This window comes from Martes martes (genome assembly GCF_963455335.1).
Source record: "Martes martes genome assembly, chromosome: 5".
Taxonomy (NCBI): domain Eukaryota; kingdom Metazoa; phylum Chordata; class Mammalia; order Carnivora; family Mustelidae; genus Martes; species Martes martes.
In genome coordinates this window covers 29653883-29675136 of record NC_137892.1, presented here as the reverse complement: position 1 = coordinate 29675136, position 21254 = coordinate 29653883, and the positions used below count along the sequence as shown (strand labels likewise).

Below are 21254 nucleotides of genomic sequence, written 5' to 3'. Positions count from 1 at the left end.
GAGCCGAGCTATAAATCACTGGCATCTCCTAACTTGAGAAAAATTGAGTCGACTTTGTACTTCACCCTTGTAACATTTCATCTCTCGGTTTGGCTTCCCTTAATATAAACACAGCGCCCGGCAAATGAATGTGCTAAAACCAAATGACACACTTTGCCACTGAAAGAGCAGAACTGTTTTCGAGCGATGGGTGGTCTTCTGAGGCACGGAGTAGGCCGAGAGGGGAAAAAAAAAAGAAGAAGAAGGAAAAAAAAAGTGTAAGCGTACACCGTTCCTTACAAGCGGGCAGAGCTTCCAAAGCTCGCAGAAATCTCTGCATGTTGAAGCACATCAAAGGGATTTTTCCCTTTTCAGATAATATTTCCTTTGCTGACATGTATTTAGTATTGCGGTTGGATGACTCATAAAGATAGCTCCGTGGCGTCCCAACGCAGTCGAAGCAGAACACATGCCAACAAACATTACTGTCAGCCTCAAAATAAAAACAAAACGTTCAGCGAAGGGTCAATCAATCAAGGGCGCTTTGAAGAAAATTCCATTTAGATATTACAAATCATAACAGAATGAATCTAAACCAGCTGACTCTTCGTGAAGAGGACATTCATGTGCAATAAAAACGAAGCTGGCTCTTCGGAGTCCAACTTTTCTATTTTCTTACTCTTGGACGTGGTCACTGGTGATGGATGCCAGTTTTTTTTTTTTTTTTTAATTGTGTTTTTGTAGTTCGTTTTAGAGCGATCCGAAGTAATCGAAAACAGATCAGCAGAGAGATCTAGACGTTTAAGCGCCGTCCTGGGAGGGGGAGCTGTAAAATCCACTCAAGACTGACAGATAGGTGACTGACTTACTGACTCGCCCACCTTCCTCTTGGGGGCTTCTTGCTTCCCCCGATTCAGAGCTTGCCTCGAGGGCTCCCCGGGTGCTCATGACAGAGCCAGCCCACGATCTCTCCCCGAATGGGTACAAGCACAGCGTTTGCTCATTTTCTAGCTCCGAGTTTCAGCAAAGCTTCCTGACAGAAACGGGGCTGCTCTAGAGCCTGCGCACGGCCGTGTCACCCAACACCGTCATGCACTCTTGCACCCAAACCATTATTTAATGAACTTTAACTGCACGAGAAACCAAGGCGGTGAGTCACACGCTGCCCAAATGGGTTCCTTTTGAACTGGAGACCTTCGGAGAGGCGGCCAGATCTGCGCAGCCTTTAACCTATAAGGGGGGAGAAAGCCCCCCGCTTCCCTCTTTTTTTTTTTTTTTTTCTTTTCCTTTATAAGGGCTTCATGTTTAAAAACTAAAAAAGAAAAAAGAAAGCAAGGAAATAAATAGCCACAGGCAGGACTCCAAGTTGCCGAGTACAGGGCCTTCTGCTTTGATGTGTCTGTGGTGCCTAATAAAGCTCAACGGTTGCTTCTGATTCTAAAGGGAACATGGCTGTTTATAACTGAGGTCATAGATTTATCCGGCACATGTTTTCGAGGGATTTTGAGGAAAGGGCTTTGCTTCCCCCTCTGTGATCTGTTTTCGGGTTCCCGTCTGGACGCCAGCACCAAGCGGGAACGCCAGGCCGACAGGTGCGCCGAGGGGCGGCGGGAATCCACCGGGCTCCTCCCCCGCGCACGGGATTCTGGGAAACGAGCGAGGCCGACCCCGCCTCCGCTCGCGGCACTCTGGGCTCTGCGCACGCTCGGCAGGATAACCCGGGCCTCTCTAGGCTCTGCAACTGCCTCATCCCCTGAAACATAGTCTGAGCAGTCGAAGGGCCAAACCCAAACGCTCTGACACCCTCCCAGGGAGCAGGAGAGGGGATGGCGGCTCAGCCCCTGCCGCGCAGCCCCAGAGTTTGCGAAGAGCAGCCTCGCTGGAACCCTCGGGCAGGGTGGGCGCTCGCGCTGGGTTTCCCACGCCTCTGTGCGAAGGAGAGTTTCCGGAGGCAGCCAGCCTGCAGAGCACGCGCTGCGGGCTGCAAGGGCTCTGGGGCTCAAGCTCCGCGCTCCTATTTCTGTGCATGTCCATGACTGCTTAGGGGATGGGGGGAGGGGGGGGCGATCACCCCACACCCGCTGGGTTTCCAGGCTCACTGAGGCAGTGGTGGATGTCTGGGTTGGTGATACGGAAGGAGCCTGACCACGTGCACCCAGGGGAAAGAGGCCTTCCACGAACACCTTTATTCCTGAATTTTCACGACATGACTGTTGCAAGAACTTAGGAAGCCACCAGAAACCTGGGGAAAAGAAATCCCTGCCCGTTCCCGCAGGGTTCTGCGGGGTTCTTCACAACCAGCGGCAAGCCGAAGGGCCGCAGCTCCGTTAAGGGGTGAAACAAGATATACTTTACCTGTACTGAACTACTGTTAGATTCTGCTCTCCGCAGTGCCTCGCACATCGGATATACCTCATCCAGCTCGACTTACTAGGCTCCCCACCATCAATAAAGTGCTGTAGTGTCCCATCTTGGTCATATATCTAGAGAAGAGGTCAGAAGGTCAAGTAGTTAGAACGGATCATCAGCAATCATTTTCCCCGCTTCCCTCGGTGTCTTTAGGTGTCGGCTGCAGAAAGGGAGGGGCTGTAGGTTTGTGGGGGGCTCATCAGAGCCTGTGGAAACTCAACCAGAATAATGGGGAAAATATTCTTGGGTGATGCAAGTCGACCATGTTTTTCTTATCAAGCCCATCTTCCCTGTATTCAACATATTTCTGGTATCTCAAGGATGTGAGGGACCATGTTTCCCAAAGGATATTTAAACCTATTTTGACAGGCTACTCTTAAGTAATGAGCTGCTGGATAAACAAAGCAAGCTGAAGGGAGAGGCCACGCGGACGTGGCTGGAACATCCACATGGGAGGCCCCGGGGCTCAAACACGGAACTGTTCGACGGTCTTCGGGAGGCAGCGACCGGCGGTTGGACAAGCTCGGTGACACCCAGCAGAAAGCAGGTGAAGCATTATGGAAATGCACAGAACTGGTAAAAACAAAACAGAAACAAAAAAACCCCCCACAAAACCAAAAAACAAAAATAAAACAACCCCTCCCACCCCAATTCAGATGAAATAAATGGACTATCAACATCGCAGAGGATGTGGGACTTCAGCTGACAGGTCCTGAAACTATAAGGAGGACCGTCAAAAAGAAAGAGAGACCCTCAAAAAGAGAAAAAAAAATTTAACTGCTCTGTTTGGATTTCAATGTCTTTACTGAGGTTGCTTTAAGGCACCTTATGCGAATTTGCTTTTAAGATCATTTTTAAGGAAATCAAATCTGCTTCAAACCAGGCAAAGAGCATGGGACAAAAAGTCTCGTGCATAACATCAGTCCCATGCCCCCAGCACTGACCACCAAGGTAACTGGCTTCCACCTCTCGAAACCAGGTCAGCCTTGGGCACTTTGGCAGATATGGTCTCAATGAGTGGGAGATGAGGGGTTTCCATAAATACAGCAACTCCAGAAGGGACTCCCAGTCCTAGGGGCATCTGGGAAGTAAGGGGTACAGTTCTCAGAAAGACCACAGTATGGCTGGTCCTTTCCAAATAAAGTCAGCGAGGGGATCCTGGTAACTGCTGGGGTATTCCCCAAAGCATCCTGACAAATCATGTCTCTTACTCTCTCATCAGCCTTCCAGTCTCTTCCAAACAGACAAGGAAAGTACGTCTTACAGACAGACTTGTTGGTTACAGTAGACCTTAAAATTATTATCGTCATTCATATTAATTTAGCTCAGTATTTCTGTTCTGGGGGCCAGAGGGCTTAGTGATGACAGTTTCTTTTATTATCTCCAGTCATTTTAAACAGCTGACTTTTTTTTTTTTTTTTTTTTGCTTTTCTTCAACTCATTTGTCTCCACTCCCAACCTTTCCACTAACCCCCTCCCCCCAAATAAAAGACATCAATCTAATGAAGGCAATTGTTGGAGAAACTTTAACTGGGTAGTGTGCGAGCGTGATCATAGCTGATAATTAAGGCTGCCTAAGACAAATAAAGAGATTCCTAGATTATATTATACTTAAGATTAATGACCTCTTTAAATTCCTGGTCTGAGGATCATGGCAGAGAATAGAATCATTTCACATGGTGGATAATCTGCTACCTGAGGAAACGAATGACAGGCTTTGCATTTCGGTTCAGTCCCATGGTAGTTATTCTGTTGTGCTTACTGTTGTTGTGTCCTTTTTAGGAAGCTAAAAGATTCAAAGCCTCAACCCCGAGTTTGCTGTTGACAGCCCGTGAGACACTGAACAAAAGCCATCAGTTCCTCAGACACCAATGTTTATCTAAAATGGAGCCAAAAATGTTGATGACCCAGCCCTCTGCCCTATCCTTCCCTGATGAACAAACTTTCCTTGAGAGCTGCTGGTGAAAATAATTAAAAATCATTCTGAGAAGTACAATTCTCCTTTGTGCTTCCAGCTAATGTCATCAACAGCACGTAAAACTTTAACATTTGGGGCCCCTGGGTGCCTCAGTCGGTTAAGCCTCTGCCTTCGGCTCAGGTCATGATCCCAAGGTCCTGGGATCGAGCCCCGCTTCGGGCTCCCTGCTCAGCGGGAAGCCTGCTTCTCCCTCTCCCTGCACTTACATGGGTGCTCACTCTCTCTTGCTCTCTTTCCCTCCCTCTCAAATAAATGTTTTTTTTTTTAAATTTTTTATTTCTTTTCACCGTAACAGTATTCATTGTTTTTTCACCACACCCAGTGCTCCATGCAATCTGTGCCCTCCCTAATACCCACCACCTGGTGTTTTAAAAAACCAACAACATCCCTAACCTTACCTATAGCAGCTGCTACCATGAATGATGGCTCGTCTGAACAAATGACACTAGCCAGTGGGCCTTGAAAATGAATATAAAGGGGTTTCTTCCTACATTCCCCCAACTATGTAACTACAGGAATCCAACCATTTTTGCCTGCCTCCTACCTGCCTGGAGGGAAAGTAGATGGCTATTTGTCAGGGTTTTCCAAGCATCGCACAACACAGCACAGGGCATGAGGCTTCACTGACTTTACACCATTTCACACAGAACCGGGATGAAAATCTCAGGTGCTGGGTTAGATCCCATAGCTGTGCACCCAATCGGAGTTGAGGCAACTCATTCGACCTCGATGTGGTTTTCTCCCCTGGCCCCCAGCACCTGGCCATCACCAAATCCAGGTGAATCTGCCTCCTAAGTGTTTTCCAAGTGTATCCCTCTTGCACCCTCCAAGTCTCTACACCGCAGCCAGACGGATCTTTCAAAACACAAATCTGATCACATCCGCCTCACCTAAGCTCCCCTGCCAAAATAAAAGCTTCATAAACGTATAAAATATCAAGTCCCAACAACGTATATTCATAGCACGTGGCATTTCTTCAACAGGGCTCATCGTGCTAACAAGACCAGCACCTTCTATCAACGTTATTTAGAGAGACCAAAAATGTATGTCTGCCCACTTGGCTCAGGACAATCCTGGACCCTTTCTGGTCCGTGCTGTTAAGAGTTAACATTTAAACTCAGTGTTTTTTGGGAGAGAAACAATGGGCCAGAAGGTACTGATGATATTTCTTGTTTACTTCTCCAGTAGAAGGAGAATTAAAGTGGGAAAATCAGGATACCGAAATGTAAGCCTAAACAGGAACTAAGGATGATCTCCTCAGAAAAGCTCTAGGGACTCACTTGGGCCTTATCATTACTCTCTATCATCAGTTCAACTTTGTTTCCATTTAAGAGTTCACTGTGTTTAAAAAGGGGGTTTGTGGGGGTGCCTGGGTGGCTCAGTCAGTTAGGCGTCCGACTCTTGATTTCAGCTCAGGTCACTGTCTCAGGGTTGTGAGAGCAAGTGTTACATCAGGCTCCGTGCTGACCATAGAGCCTGCTTAAGATTCTCTCTCTTCCTCTCCCTCAGCTCCTCCCCACCATGAAATTCCTCAAGCAACTGAACCATACAAGGACACGGTACCTCTATGCATCTATTCTACTGGACGTGGGCTGACTTTCTTCCTCCAAGACGGAAGGAACTTCAAGTGAAGAAATGCTTCAGCAAGTTGCAGGCTAGAGCAACAATTTCAAGTTCAGGAAGGTGTTTTTGGAGGTTGTGTTAACATCTACATCTGTGTGACACTAAAATGAAATTTTAAATTAGATACCTAGTAGGTCTTAAAACACTCAAGGAATTTAAGGAGATGAATTAATGCTGACACCAACATTCATTTTCCTTTCAAAAGATTTAAAATAAGCAGAAAAATACCAAAACCCACACACAAAGTGCTGAGACAGTCCTCTCAGGATCTACGAAAATGTCAAAAAGGTCAGAAATTTGATCATTCAAGCAGTGACAATGAAGGCAAGAGAGTGAAATTTATATGAAGAGAAAGATTCATTCTGGAAGAACACTCAAATAAAGCATAGTTTTGCTTTAGACTTTGTGTTCTGTTCTGAATGAACATGAAACAACCAAAGTTTTAGTATTTGCTCTATTCTTTCTGAAGCAGCCAAAAAAATGACCTGGTGAAATTGTGGGAAATTCACGAAATGAAGGTAAAATTTTGTAGTAAAATACTCTTAAAACTATAGCAAGTATATCTGGCATATTCGTTTTAGAAAGGTAGCTCCAAAAAAAGAAGAAAAAAAAAAAAGGAAGAAGGAAAGAAAGCAAGCAAGCTAGCTCCAGCTTTGCTGAAAAGGAGTGTAAGAAGGCACAGTCACATTGGAAAACACTTTGGCAACATCAAAATACAGCTGATGATGCATAAATCCTAGGACTCAGCAATATCACTTCTAGGAAACTTTTCCACTGAAACCCCCATATGTGTGCCCAAGGAGACAAGTCCAAGGGCATTCACATAGCATTGTTTGTAATAGGAAATAATGAGAAATACTGAACTATCCATCATCATAAGAAAAAGAAATTGTGCTTTAATTATCCAATACAACAGTATAAGACACTTAAAGAAACTGAACGAGATCTGTTTGTATTCAGGTAGGGTTGATATGGATAAACATCAAGAACAGAGAGTAGCCGATTAAGAAGAACAGGGTGCAGACTGATACATGAGATACCATTTGTTAACATTTCAAAATATAAAAAATAACAATAGCATATTTTATACTAGCATATTGCAATATACATGTAAATAATTACATCTAGAGTAAAATTCTGAAAAGACACTGGAAAGGTTCCTGATAACTTTATCAGAGCACTGGCCTTGGGAAAAAAAGGAATGGAAACAAAATAAAGGGAATTTATCTGAAGTTTTATCTGAAAAGCTTCATTTTTCTTTAAAAAAAACTCTGAAGCAAATACGGCAAAATCTTAACACTTACTTTTTTGCTGATCTGTATATGACATTTACACATTATACTTTGTGCTTTTGGGATTATTTTTCCAAAAAAATCAAAGAGAAAAATATATGAAAACCTAGGCATTTATTTCTTTGTAGTTTGGTTTTTGCATGTGTTGTTAAAAGAGAGAAGCGGGCTATCTTACCCAAGGTTAAAAATGCTATCTGACTTATCCTCCTAGGAAAATATTTGTAATACGTATCACTACATTATCAGGCACTGATTTCTTTGGTGGTGATGCCGTTGCTGTTTTAAAAACCATTGTTTTCGGTCTGCACTTTCTCTTTTTTATCAATGGAACTGGAGAGATAAGGGGAAAAGCTAATTCTTACCTTTTTAAGGGGATTTTTGCAGTTTTCAATCCAATAATGTCTACTGGGACACCACACATGTGGTTCAAATAATGATCACACATTCTCGCTTATTACGAATCGTACATGGCATTAGCTGAAAACTACCATGGGAAAGCCGTGCATTTATCACAATCCTGGATATCGGGGAGCACCGCTCTCTCCTATGACCTTACCTTCCTAGAACATGAATCTACTTTAAATGAGAACAGGAGAAATAAAGAATACACCCGTTTTGTGTTATAAACACTAATCCTGAGTGGCTGCTCCGTGGCTTTGTCATTTATAAGCACTGCCAACTCACATTAGTGATAATAATCATAGGAACTATGTAAGCCAACAACTAATGGGGCTCATTTCCACATATAGCAAGAAAACTATCTTCTGAATGATACTAACTGGCATACACTGGCAACTCTGAGCACTCTCTTTCTCCGAAGCTAGATCTGCAAACTGGGGGCTCTCAGGCTGAACTTTAAAAAAAAAAAAAAGGTGAGTCCCCAATCTCTGACAATACAGTGGAGCAGAGAAAAGAAGGTCACCCCCTTTAGATCAGTCATGTGCTTTTCCAATTCTCCACAGTCTCTACCCCTCCCTATTGTCTTCCAGTCTCCCTATTTCCCTAATTTACTTATCTGCTCAGCCTCATTAAGCATTTAAGTTTGCAATCCCAGCCATAAAGGAATTATTGCTACCACTAAAACAGTCTGTGATAGCTGGGGGCGCTTTCAAGGAAAACCATTTGAACTGCTAATGTGGAAACAACTGCAAACATTCACTCCTGTGCTGCCCAGAAGCCACCATCTGGTTGAGATCCAGGCTTTCTGTGCTGCAGTTTTCCAAGGAATCAGAGAGCAGAGTTCATTTCTTTTTTTTTTTTTTTTTAAATCAGCAGAGGCTTTCCATGACCTTTTAAAACAAAGGATCCCCTTTAATGCAAAGAAGTTGTCAAATTCCACATAAAAATGGAGAAAAAGAAAATCCCCCAGAAAGTACCTACCAGTCGCCTCACCTCACCCTTCTTTTTGGAGGCAGCTGCTGGGATATCACCAAGGGCCCGCAGTGAACTGGGGGACCCTGTTTGGAAAACCACAGGCCTCTGGGAAGATTTCAGTCGCCCATTCTTCTGGTGGAATGCTGGGTCCCTTGGCTACAAGTAGAGCCCAGGAAAATCAGATTTGGAAGGAACCTTAAAGGCCATCTGTCCCAACCAGATTAGTTTGTCCACAAGGAAATGAGGGCTCCAAAGTCGGTGAGTTAGACAAAGCGAGACTACGAGTCAGCGGCAGACTGAGGTCTCATTGCCAGGCCCCTGTCCACCCACCATCCCTCTGCCTTCCCACTAGGAGTGTGCTGAGGCCTCCCTCACCCCCTCTACTCCTGCCAGGACCCTGAAAAGAGCCAATGACTACACACAATAGGAACTTGACTTAGAGCTTGGACACTTCCTTCCACAATCTGGGTCCTTAAATTTCGGCATGTAAAGAAAAAAAATCATCCTATGGTTTTATACGAAAAGGATTCGCTGATTTGCAGTGAGTAGAGAAACAGTGCTGGCTCCCTCTCCTTCCTTTCCACACCTTGGACTGTCCCTGTGCTGAGGCTCCAGACGCCAGCATTCGGTCGCACGGTAAACGGCCAGCCACCTAATGTGAGGCCGGCTAATGTGAGAGAGGCTGTTTCAGGCCCAAACATCTAAACAGGGCCTGGCACATAGGAGGACCCCAAAACACACGGAAGTGAACTGAAATGAATCCTCACAATAATTAAAACTCCATTCTAAGCACTATCTAATAAGGCTTTTATTTTTTATTTATGTATTTATTTTTTAATGCGAAAGTGGTGTGTTTTTTTTTTTTAAAGACTGTCTTTATTTATTTATTTGAGTGAAAGAGAGTGTATGTTCAAGAGAGAAAGAGCATGAACAGGGGAGAGGGAGAAGCAGACTCCCCACTGAGCGGTGAGCCTGACTCAGGGCTTGATCCCAGGACCCTGAGATCATGACCTAAGCCGAAAGCAGACGCTTAGCCTACTGAGCCACCCAGGTGCCTCTCCACCTGGGCTTGTAAAAGAAAATATGACATCCTTCTTGAATCTTACTTCTTTCAGTTGTATGAAATGCAAAGATGAATGTCACACGACGATTAAAATGTAATAAACAATTCCCACAGAAAAGGGCCAAGAAATGGTCTTTGGGAGTTTTCTGGTTTAGACCTAAAAACCCAGCACTGTTTTAAGCCCTTCTGCAGCACCTCAAGGAGCCAAGAGGCAGGGAACACCAGATACCAAAATGGCGTCTCCTATGTCCTCTACCTCTTCTCCACAGCACCTCTCTATGGTGCCCATCTTTCTGGAACATTCAAAAAAGCAGGGTCTCGGTAATCAAGTGTATTAGGAATTTGAGAACCTCAGTTGAAAAAACACCCTGTTTGCCAAGACGGATAAAGAATTGTGTTTCACTGTGGGATTCCTTGAGGTCAGGAGGGAGAGGGTGCAAATATTTTGTGGCCCGTGGACAGCTACACAGCTATTGCCACAGAAGATTAATTCTTGAGTGTTTTGACTGGGTACAGTTAAAAACCAGAACACCCTCAGTTGCTAAAGAAAAGCTTTTACTTTTAACAGTATGGTTGTCCGGGCAACTTTCTTAAGCAGTATCAGCGAGAAAACACCACGGAAGTTCCTCCAGTCAGGAGTGCCCAGAAAGGGTATATGAGTGTCAGCTCCAAAGCATGGTTCCACCTTGGGTGGCCATGAGGCTCTGGACAGTCACTGAACTCTGGAAGAAGTTGAGATCTTCCTTGAAAAAGGGATGCGAACAGAAGTCCCTACATCAAAGGGCTAATAGAAAGATCAAATGGGCTGGTATATGTGAAATTCTGAAATCAGAGCTGGGCACACAGTAAAAGCCCAAAGAATGTTAGTCACCCTGAGGCCGTCACAATAATTAGATGGGAAACATCCACCCAAACATAACCAACCAACCTGCTAGGGGACGCTCGCCACCAGGTTCTAGGTGTAATCAGAGCAAACCCATTATTGCTAGGGTTACCGGACCACGGGCTCACTGAGAGCAGGATGACACTGTAACTACTTTGTAAATTTACCCACAGGCACCTTACAAAAGCGTTTGTACAGACCAGGAAATCAACTTCTGTTCAAAGAGAGAAAGAGAGAGAGAAGAAAAGGATTTGAAGTGACACAAGTGAGATGTACGAGTAAAACAGTCATTCTAGTTGGTGTTTTTATCCTCACAGACAAGCCTATTACAGGAGAAAACTAAATATTTCAAAATGCTGCATGGATGTGAACACCGTATAGAAAACAGCAGGGAAGTACCTCTTCGATCCTACATTTCCGACTTTGGAAACTTACTCAGTCTTCAGTTTCATGCAGTGTGATAAAAATGCCATCCCAGGGGTGTCTGGGTGGCTCGGCTGGTTAAACATCTATCTTTGGCTCAGGTCATGATCTCAGGGTCCTGGGATTGAGCCCCACGTTCGGGCTCCCTGCTCAGCAGGGACTTTGCCTCTCCCTCTCCCTCTCCCACTGACACTCCCCCCTGCTCCTGTGCAAGCAGGCTCTCTCTCTCTCTCTCTCTCTCTAACTAATAAATGTTTTTTAAAAATGTCATCCAAAAGACACAGGTACCCACCACACCTTTAAGAACATACCTGGGGCATATTTTTAACAAACAGGCGTTTACCACATGAGTTTTAAATTAACTGTGGCTTCAGGATCCCCAAAGCCCCTCAACAAACATCACTACCATGGAGCACTGCTTGACTTGTGAAGTCAGTGGCATTATTTGGCCAGAGGAAACCTTGACTTAGAGGGCCTCTATGAACACTGAACATGTCCAGGGTAGGTGAGCTGTTGGAGCACTCAAGACAAACAGGCCGAGGAGGAGGGGACATCTGCGCCTGGCAGACTGGAGTGTCCCATCGCCTGGGAGCACCATCAGGCAGGGAGCACCTGACTTCCCAGTCCAGAGAGGGAGACAGCAAGAACCACACCACTACCAGTGGTGGGCTCCTAACGTCCTCACTCGTGAACTTCCATATCAAGCAAAATGAGGCCACAGTTTATAGCATATTTGCACAATCCCATTGGAGCTTATAAGGTAGGCTAGAAGCTACTCTGTGTACAGATAAAAACCTTGGGCTAACAAGGGTTAAATGACTTGCCCACAGTCATCTGTGAGTTTGACAAGGACAACCCCCCCTCCATCACAGGCCACCTCGTTATTGCTTTTTTCATCATATCCCATTTGTCCTACCAGGGAGACATGTAGAGCTTTTTCTTTAAAAGCATCTGAAATTCTCCAAGCGAGAGTCATAAAAATGCTCATAATGATTAATAACGTCATGCATGACACAAACTCCTATTTTCAGAGCACACGCCCATTGAGTGAGAATTACTTAATCTGTTAGTAACATTGACCCAAAGCAAGCACGCCGCTGAAGAAAGGTACAACCCCCCAACTCGGGGAAAAATCACTCTGCTTCTCCCGGCAATGACAACCCAGAATGTCAAAAACCTGGGGAGACATTAAGTCTACAGAGGAAGAAGCATATGTTACAACGAAAGCTTCTTCATTATAACACCTACTAGCTGAGTGTGCCCATATTTACTTGTGTTCAGTTTTTCAACTTTTATCTCAGATAGAGAACCACAGGCTGTCTTATTTCAATAATTTCTCCTTCCTCCCGCCACCAGAATTAACTGACTTTGTTGTTATTTCTAACAGGCAAACTCTTCCCTCTCCCTTCGGGTTGGCATATTTTGGAATGTCTGGAATGCCGAGATTTCCAAGATGAGGCTTCAAAGGTCAAGCCATAAATGCCCCATAAAATAAATGAGTAATGGTTATATAGTCCATCGCTGTATTTTCAGTAATGCTGATATAAAGCTATATACTGTACTCTGTCAATTCACATTCATCAAGTTCCAGAAATATTAGAAAATCATTACAGGTTTATGTTGAGCTTGCAGATAATACTAACATATAAGTCAAGACTGAAATATGGTAATCAGAAAAACAGTTGAAAAGTGTCAATAAACTGTAAAACACCCGAGGTGGGGTCTGGGAAGCCTGCCTCAGGGTGCTGGCCATGTGGAGAAACAGAAACGGATATTTTGGTCCCACCGGGGGTCAGCTGCTGCTAAGTGTCAGGCTAGCAGAGGACAATGGGGGGCTGGGAGGATTCCCGCCCAGAGCCCCCAGCCCCCAGGAACTCCCGGGAGCCAGGAGGACGTTTGGTGCATCCTACTTATCTCCGGGGACAGCGGCGGCCGTCGAGAGGAAGCCTGCCGTCCATCAATCTGGAATCTTCTTCAGACGTCCTCTGTCTGTTGATCAGAGGAAGACTTCGGGGTGGGGGGTAGAGTGGGGGGGGGGGCGGGAATCGGGCTTCCATTATCAGGACTTTGTCTGTGATCTGAACAAGCCACTGAACCTTTAACTTTTCACTTGGCAGAAGCCGAAATGCTGGAAAAGTCCTGACAGTTCATTCATTTTGCTCCGTCCTGGAGCCAGCTGATGTCTCACTGGTGAGACCCGCCCTCTTTGATGTTGTACTCTTTTGAGAGTGCCCTGCTGTGAAAAAAATTTTATCCGTCCAAATTAAAGAGAAATATTTCTGCATCCAGCTGTTAGCCGTGACATGTCTGCCATTTTTCAGGGCACTGGCCGGGTGCCATCCCCGGGCTCCGCTGCAATCCTATCTTTTCCCCTCTCCTCCGTCACAGCAATAATATCCAGAGTGCACAGCCGTCTCCAGTGCCCGGACGACACCGACACGAAACAGGAAAACACTGCTAATCCTCCCGGACTCAGAACAGCCCTGGAAATATTTGCAGGCGGCGATGTCTGTTCTTCCTTTTTCTTTTCTTTTTTTTTTTTTCCTGAAGCATCAGCACAAATGTCTTTCATAAACTGTAAACCTACCCACTTAAAAACGGCTTCAGCTCGATTTTTTAAAAAATCCAGTTTGAATCAAGGCCACTGACAAGAAGTCCTGACCTCCACGAAACAGATCTACACATGAAGAGACTTTGGGTTCCCTGAAAACCTGTTTCATCGGGACAGAGCCCACATTTTCAAATGGGTATTCGTTCAGCGGAGAGGGCTCTGTGTAAATGCAGAAAAACTCCCATGAAAGCTTGAATAAACATTTAGATGGAAGTAATCAAGAAGACCTGTATCTTCTCAGAGTTATTAAGTGCCAGTGGGGGTTTACAAAGGCAGCTGCCACAGACTGTACGTGCTATAAACAAAGGGCTACACACATCACGACCACGTTTTTCTCCGTGTACTCAATCGAATGAGTAAAACACCACGGTTTCCAGCTTCCCTCCCTTTCCCTGCCCTTCTGTCTCCTTTGCACTTCTGTGGAGGCAGAAAGGGATCCGCAGAACTGGACCCCGTTCTGCCCAGCATCGGAGAATCCCACCGAGGGACTGATTGATCTCAGACCCTGGCTGGCAAACAGGCTTAGCTACTCACCATCCTTTCCCCCACCACCACGGAAAGGGGAGTTTAGAAAAAAGTATAAACAGCCACGACCCATCATGTGTTTTATGCAAGAAAGTCTCAGTTTAAAAAAATAATAATAATAAACTACAGGGAAATATGAATTAACATGCTCCCCCACGTGGAAAAACAGAGCCTTCGTTTTCCCACCAAACAGGAAAGAGGACCGTTATACTGTCAAAATAATCCCCGAGATAATACCAGGGTCGACTGAAGGATCTGCACACAATCTTTTTTTTTTTTTTTTAAAGATTTTAACTTATTTATTTGACAGACAGAGATCACAAGCAGGCGGAGAGGCAGGCAGAGAGAGAGGGGGATCAGGCTCCCCGCTGAGCAGAGAGCCTGACACGGGACTTGATCCCAGGACCCCGGGATCATGACCTGGGCCAAAGGCAGAGGCTTTAACTCACTGAGCCACCCAGGCGCCCCTGCACACAATCTTATAATAGTATACTGAAGAGTTCAACACTTAGAACCGTAAAATAACACATTAAAGTTATTATACTGTGGTATACACGTCAATTCTCCATATGGTTCATGCACTATATCTTACAGAGGACTACTTAACCCTTACTGTAGTAGAAATTTCTGGTTTATAAATTCTAGTGGGTCTGACACCATATAGGCCTTGCTGAAAACGATTACTAATTTTACAGCTCAGCAGGGTAGCTACCGAAGAATATGATTTCCAAGAAGCAGCTTGGACCCGAGCCTAGGTGCAAACAGCGATGTTAGCAATCATATTAAATACTCACAAGGTACTAAGGAGGGAATGTTTGTAAAGGGAATGTCCCTGATTGAGCGCCTACTTCCATGTATGTGTAGTCAAACACACACCATGCCCTAGAGCTCACCTGCTTTTTTTAGTAAGAACTTTCTGAAGACACTGAACATTTCTCCCAATGAAGTAATGGGTTTCCTACCGTCTACAGCTTTATTTCTTCGCTGAAATGTGTCACTCCTTAAATTATTATGTTTTCCCAAGTCTACGACATTCTTTTTCTAACCACACCAATAAAGTGTGATTGTCAGGCACACTTTATTAAGGGGAAAAAGACCATCTGTCCAGAGGGGGGGAAAAAAAACACCCTATTTTCAGATCTTAGATAATTTAGGAGACATTCCTTACGTCGAGTCGAGACAGTTCTGAGCAAGCACTCAATCTGGACCATTTTGCCCTGGATTACGGGACCACGGCAGAGACAAAGTGAACCCTGCAATTCAGGCCACTGGAGAGTGTGAGGTGTGGGAGTGGGAAGACCACAACTGGCCTAATCCAAGCATGGTCCCCAGGTTGGGATGCTTAGACAGCTATCTTCCAAAGACAACTACTCACAGGGAAAAAAAAAAACTTACGAAATCCAAATCTGTTCTGCAGCAAGAGACATGGGAAAGGGATGGGTTTTGGCCTCTTAGAAACATTTTTCTTTTTCTTTTTTTTTTTTTTTTTAAAGATTTTATTTATTTACTTGAAAGAGAGAGAGCAAGAGGGAGGGGGCAGAGGCAGAGGGAGAAGCAGACTTCCCGTTGAGTGGAGAGCCCGATGTGGGACTCGATCCCAGGACCCTGCGATCGTGACCTGAGCTGAAGGCAGATGTTTAACCCACTGAGAAACCCAGGCGCCCCTCAAGAAACATGTAGTAAGCAGCTTCTATGTGCCAGCTGCTGTACATGGTGCAGGGCATTAAAAACTTAAGACCTAGTCCCCACCCTCAAAGACCATATTTATAGTTCAACAGGAGACATACACACAGAAGCAAATCAGAAAACATTTACTCTGGCACCACAATCTGGATTTTCCCACACAATGTGGGGACATTTTGTGTCCATAACGGCATTCCTAGATGTAGGAAAGGTAATCCATTATTATTTTGCAAAAAAAGACAATAGGACTTGGAGAGTTAAAACAAATTCTTTAAAGAAATGCTGAACAGTGAAGGCAGCGTCAAACAAACATTGGATTAAAATCTGCCAGGCTGCAACCTGGAGAAAGACAAAGATAAAGTCTGTCATATTTGTCACTATTCCTAGTGGTCAACACAGAGCTTAGCATACGGTAGTGCCTGGTGTTCAAGACATGCCCGTTGGTTGGTTATCTGGCTAGCTGGTTGGTTGGATGGATGCAGATATAGATGGAAGTAGGGATACGTGTGTGGATGGAGGTATGGAGGGAGGTGTGGAGGGAGGTGTAGATGGAAGTGTAAATGGAGGTGTGGATGGAAGTGTGGATGCATATGTGGTGGGAGGTGTAGATACAGGTGTGCATGGAAGTGTGGATGGAGGTGTGGATGGAGGTGTGGATGGATGTGTGGAGATGTGGATGCATGTGTGGATGGAGGTGTAGATGGCAGTGTGGATGGAGGTGTGGATGGACGTGTGGGTGGACGTGTGGAAATGTGTGGATGCATGTGTGGATGAGGTATGGACAGAAGTGTGGATGCATATGTGGCTGGAAGTGTGGATGGAGATGTAGATGAAGGTGTGAATAGAGGTATGGATGGAGGTGTGGAGACGTGGATGCATGTGTGGATGGAGGTGTAGATGGCAGTGTGGATAGATGGAGGTATGTATGCATTTGTGGATGCATGGGTGGATAGAGGTGTGGATGGAGGTGTGGATGCGTATGTGGTTGGAGGTACAGATAGAAGTGTGGGCAGAAGTGTGGATGGAGGTATAGATGGAAGTGTGGATGGAGGTGTGGATGGACGTGTGGGTGGACGTGTGGAAATGTGTGGATGCATGTGTGGATGAGGTATGGACAGAAGTGTGGATGGAAGTGTAGATGGAAGTGTGGATGAGGGGTGGGTGCAGGTGTGATGGAGGTATAGATGGAAGTGTGGCTGAAGGTATGGATGCCTATGTGGATAGAGGTGTGGTTGGAGATGTGGATGCATGTGTGGATGGAGATGTGGATGCAGGTGTGGACAGAAGCGTGGACAGAGGTGTGGATGGAGGTGTAGATGGAGGTGTAGATAGAGGTGTGGATGGAAGTGTAAATGGAGGTGTGGATACATGTGTGGATGGAGGTGTGGATGCATATGTGGTTGGAGGTGTAGACAGAGGTGTGGATGGAAGTGTGGGTAGAGGTGTGGATGGTACTGTGGATGCATGTGTGGATGGTAGTGTGGACAGAAGTGTGGATGGAGGTATAGAAGGAAGTGTGGATGGAGGTGTGGCTGGAGGTGTGGATGGACGTGTGGAGATGTGGATGCATGTGTGGATGAAGTATGGACAGAAGTGTGGATGGAGGTATAGATGGAGGTGTAGATGGAAGTGTGGATGCATGTGTGGATAGATGGAGATATGTATGCATTTGTGGATACATGGCTGGACAGAGGTGGAGATGTGGATGCAGGTGTGGACAGAAGCATGGACGGAGGTGAGGATGCAGGTGTGAATAGAGGTGTGGATGCGTATGTGGGTGGAGGTGCAGACAGAGGTGCGGATGGCAGATAAGATGAATGGATAGACAGAAGGCTACAGATGAAACAACAGGACGCCTTCTAGGTAGCTAAGCAGTAAGTGCTGCACCACGTCCAGCCGTTCATTGGGTCTGTTCTTTGGGAAGACCCGCCCAGCAAAAGCAGCGCTGTACCCAACTGTAAGTATTTTAAAAGATGCAATGTTGCCTGAAAAAGTGCTTTGCCTCACTAACTAAAATTACTCTTTCCTTTAAAAATACCTAAGAGCTTCTGCAGAGAGGAGGGAGCGGCAGAGACTTCAGCCAATGGCAAGGCCAGAGGCTGGAACACCCAGCTTTCTGCAAGTATTTGTTCCTCCGGCCAAGCCAACCCTGAAACCTGCCCCCTGCTGGCGGCTGTCCCTCTCCCCAGTTTTCCCTTCAGGTAACTCTTGTTTTCTCCCCATCCTTCCCCCCATCCTTCTCTTCCAGGCCCAGCACTCCCCTCTTCAGGCTCCTGGGGGCTGTAAACCTAGGTCAAGGTGTTATTCCGGGAAGAACAGCTCTATGTGAGCTCTATCTCCAAGCGAGCCTTGAAAGTAGGTGCACCCTGTTAAAGAATTTCAAATATCAGAGCAAGGGCTGAAGTCACCCTGGGGAGAACAGATGACCATGCCCAACACCCTTCCTACTGCACTGAGGGGTCCGTCACGGGTCCTCCCAGAGATGCAGGGGGAGGCCGCTGACTGCATGGCCACAGTTCCAGGACAGGAGCACAGGTGAGCAGACGGTAAGGGACTCTGGTGACAGGGGCCACCCAGCGCCTCCAACACAACAGGCTGCTGGGGATCCTCTCCAGGGGGTGCCAGACAGGGCCACTGGGCCTCACGTTTCTAAAGAGCCTCCCACTTAGACCTCTGAAGTCCTTTCCAAATGAGGTTATGCACACAACTGCAGAGACACACCAACGGACTGAGGACCTTCCCTGCACACTTTCAACCGCGTCCTCTGACAGGACCACACGGCCTGCAGCCAGCCCTAAATTAACATTTTTATAAATCCTGTAATTAACCTATGAATAGCGCAATTCTATGTTTCTGGTATTAAAAGCATTAAGCTGTTAAAGGGAAACATGTAAAGTTTGTGTAACCCTGTTTTGGCATTTTTTTTTCATCTTTCCATACATCAAGGGCCTCCAGAAATGGAAGTGGCCCAGCCTCAACAGAGCCCCAGTGTGGGCTTGTGAGGAAGGCCCCTTTCACACCGTCGGTCCAGAGGGCCGGACAGCGTGCAGCTGGAGACAGGACGCGGGGTTCTCCCACAGACAGACGGCCCTGTGCTCCTGGATAGGCAGTTAAGTCCACAAGGCATGCTCCCCCGGAAATCCAGCCCAGAGATCCAGTGAACCTCAATGTCTGGGCCACAAGGTTCGCAAATCCTCTGGTGAGCAGAGGTATGACTAATGTCAACACCCAAAGAAAGCAACCACCTAATTACCACCTTGTGATGACCTGTACGCTTCCTCACTTTTAGACAAGACTTAGGATTCCCTTCTTCACAGGAAGCATCTGTAGGCCAAAAGGGAAGAACACTGGGAGAGCTCTCACAGTGGGATCTGTGGAGGGGCCTCAGTGGGGCTGGGAAAGCCCGGAGCCTCAAGACGATGGCGTATGTGTATACGGACCATCTCTGGGAAGAAGGCTCAGAGCTGTCAGGGGACTCTCAAAGGGGTGTGCTTACACCACATACGCACGCACCACACACACCACACACTCTATAACCACACACCACATGTACATCCACACAACCACACATGCACACCACACACTGTATAACCACTTATCCACACACACCACACACACGCCGCACACTAACCACACACCACACAACCATATATCCACACACACACACACGTACACACACACCACACACACACGTACAACCACACATTCACACACACACACCACACACATACCGCACACTAACCACACACCACACACTTTATAACCACACACTACACGTACAACCACACACACACACCCCACACACACAATCACACGTACACACTATATAACCACATACCACGTGTACAACCACACATCCACACACGCACACCACACACTATATAACCACACATCTACACACACCACACACTAACCACACACCACACATACAACACACATAATATAATCACACACCACACATACAACACACATCCACACATGCACACAACTATACAAACACCACACACCACATACTATACAACCACACACACACACACACCATGCACATACCATACAAACACACACACCCCAAACATAGACACACTATACACATCACACACATACCCACCCCACCCCCCAACAAAACTACATGCCAAAAACTACTGAATGGAGAAATGAGAGAGAATACCAGTAAATGAGCTACAATTCTTAGCATGTGTTATATACTTTTGAGGAGGTTCTCTTCAGAGTCTGACAGACTTCTTGGTCTCCAAAGCACCAGATCTAGCTCTCATTTCTTTCTCTCCAGATCTACAGACTCTGGGCTTCCTTTGTTCCTTTTATGGCACCTTCATTTTATATTAGACAGCGTATATGTTTCGATGTATTGGTTTCGCCTAAGTCTTGCACCACATTTTCAGGAGCACTAGAAAAGTAAACTGGAATCGAGTCCTTAGGTTGGTTTAGTTCCTAAGACAGATATTTTTAGGGTAGAAATCATGTGAGAGGACCAGAAGACATCAGGCAGCTCACTGTTTCAGCCTTCTGAACGTTAAGCAGTGCCTGTTGCTGGATTTAGTGAGTTAATGGTTATTAATACTCCAAAGCATTCCCTTTCAACTTGGATCAAACCCTTTGATGCCGCCATTTTTTCCTACTAAAAAGAAAGTATATACTCATATTGAATCAGTCCACCCAGTAGAACCACTTCCTTTGTAAACTGTAAAATTTTTATAAATGAAAGCATTGTTGATCTTCCTTTGACTCATGCCTTTCTATATCCTAGTAGATTCATTAGTAGATGACCCACAGATTAGGAATCCTGGGCTGTACTTCTAACCCGGGGAAGTACTAACTTCGCGACCTAGGTAAATCACATAAGCTGACTCTCTCCACGTTCCCCAGTGAGAGCCATGGACATTAAATTAGATAATCTTCAGGGTGCTCCCGCCCAACTTCTACTATCCTGTGAAATGGTAACTATGCAAAAATGTGTCTTAAATAGAAATACTTGGCAGCTGGAATCCAGAAGGATAAAAGCCATACCACCACCATTTTAAGCATACACAAAAATATTTTGATGCCCAATGGGGGGAGGGGGCAGAAGAACATAAACATAAGTCACATGCTTTTTTATCACCTGTGCAAATTTAGTTACAATTTATACTTTCCAAAGTGGTAAAATATAAGCTAGTTAAGAATAAGCTTTGTAACAGTTATATTAAGTTATGTTAAGTTCCAAGTAATTGAAAGTGAATTCATTTATGCAAACGTGTAATGGAGACACTTAGATTTTAGGGAAAAGGAGACACGGCAAGAGTGGAATCAGCCAGTCTGGGTATGAGTCTTGGATTCCGCAATTATGACCTATGTCATCCTGAGCAAAACATTTATGTCATCTGTGAGATGGGGAAGATGTTCGGGCAACTTCC

General features: G+C 45.6%; 1 protein-coding gene across 1 annotated transcript in view; it reads right to left on the bottom strand.

Moving 5' to 3' along the window:
- PRDM6 (PR/SET domain 6) overlaps window positions 1-21254 on the bottom strand; it is a gene marked incomplete at its 5' end in the record, with an annotated part of 100464 nt that overhangs the window by 28412 nt on the left and 50798 nt on the right. The window contains one exon of the mRNA XM_080804968.1: window positions 2335-2462. Coding sequence (XP_080661094.1) covers window positions 2335-2462 — 128 coding nt within the window. The remainder of the gene's footprint in view (window positions 1-2334; window positions 2463-21254) is intronic.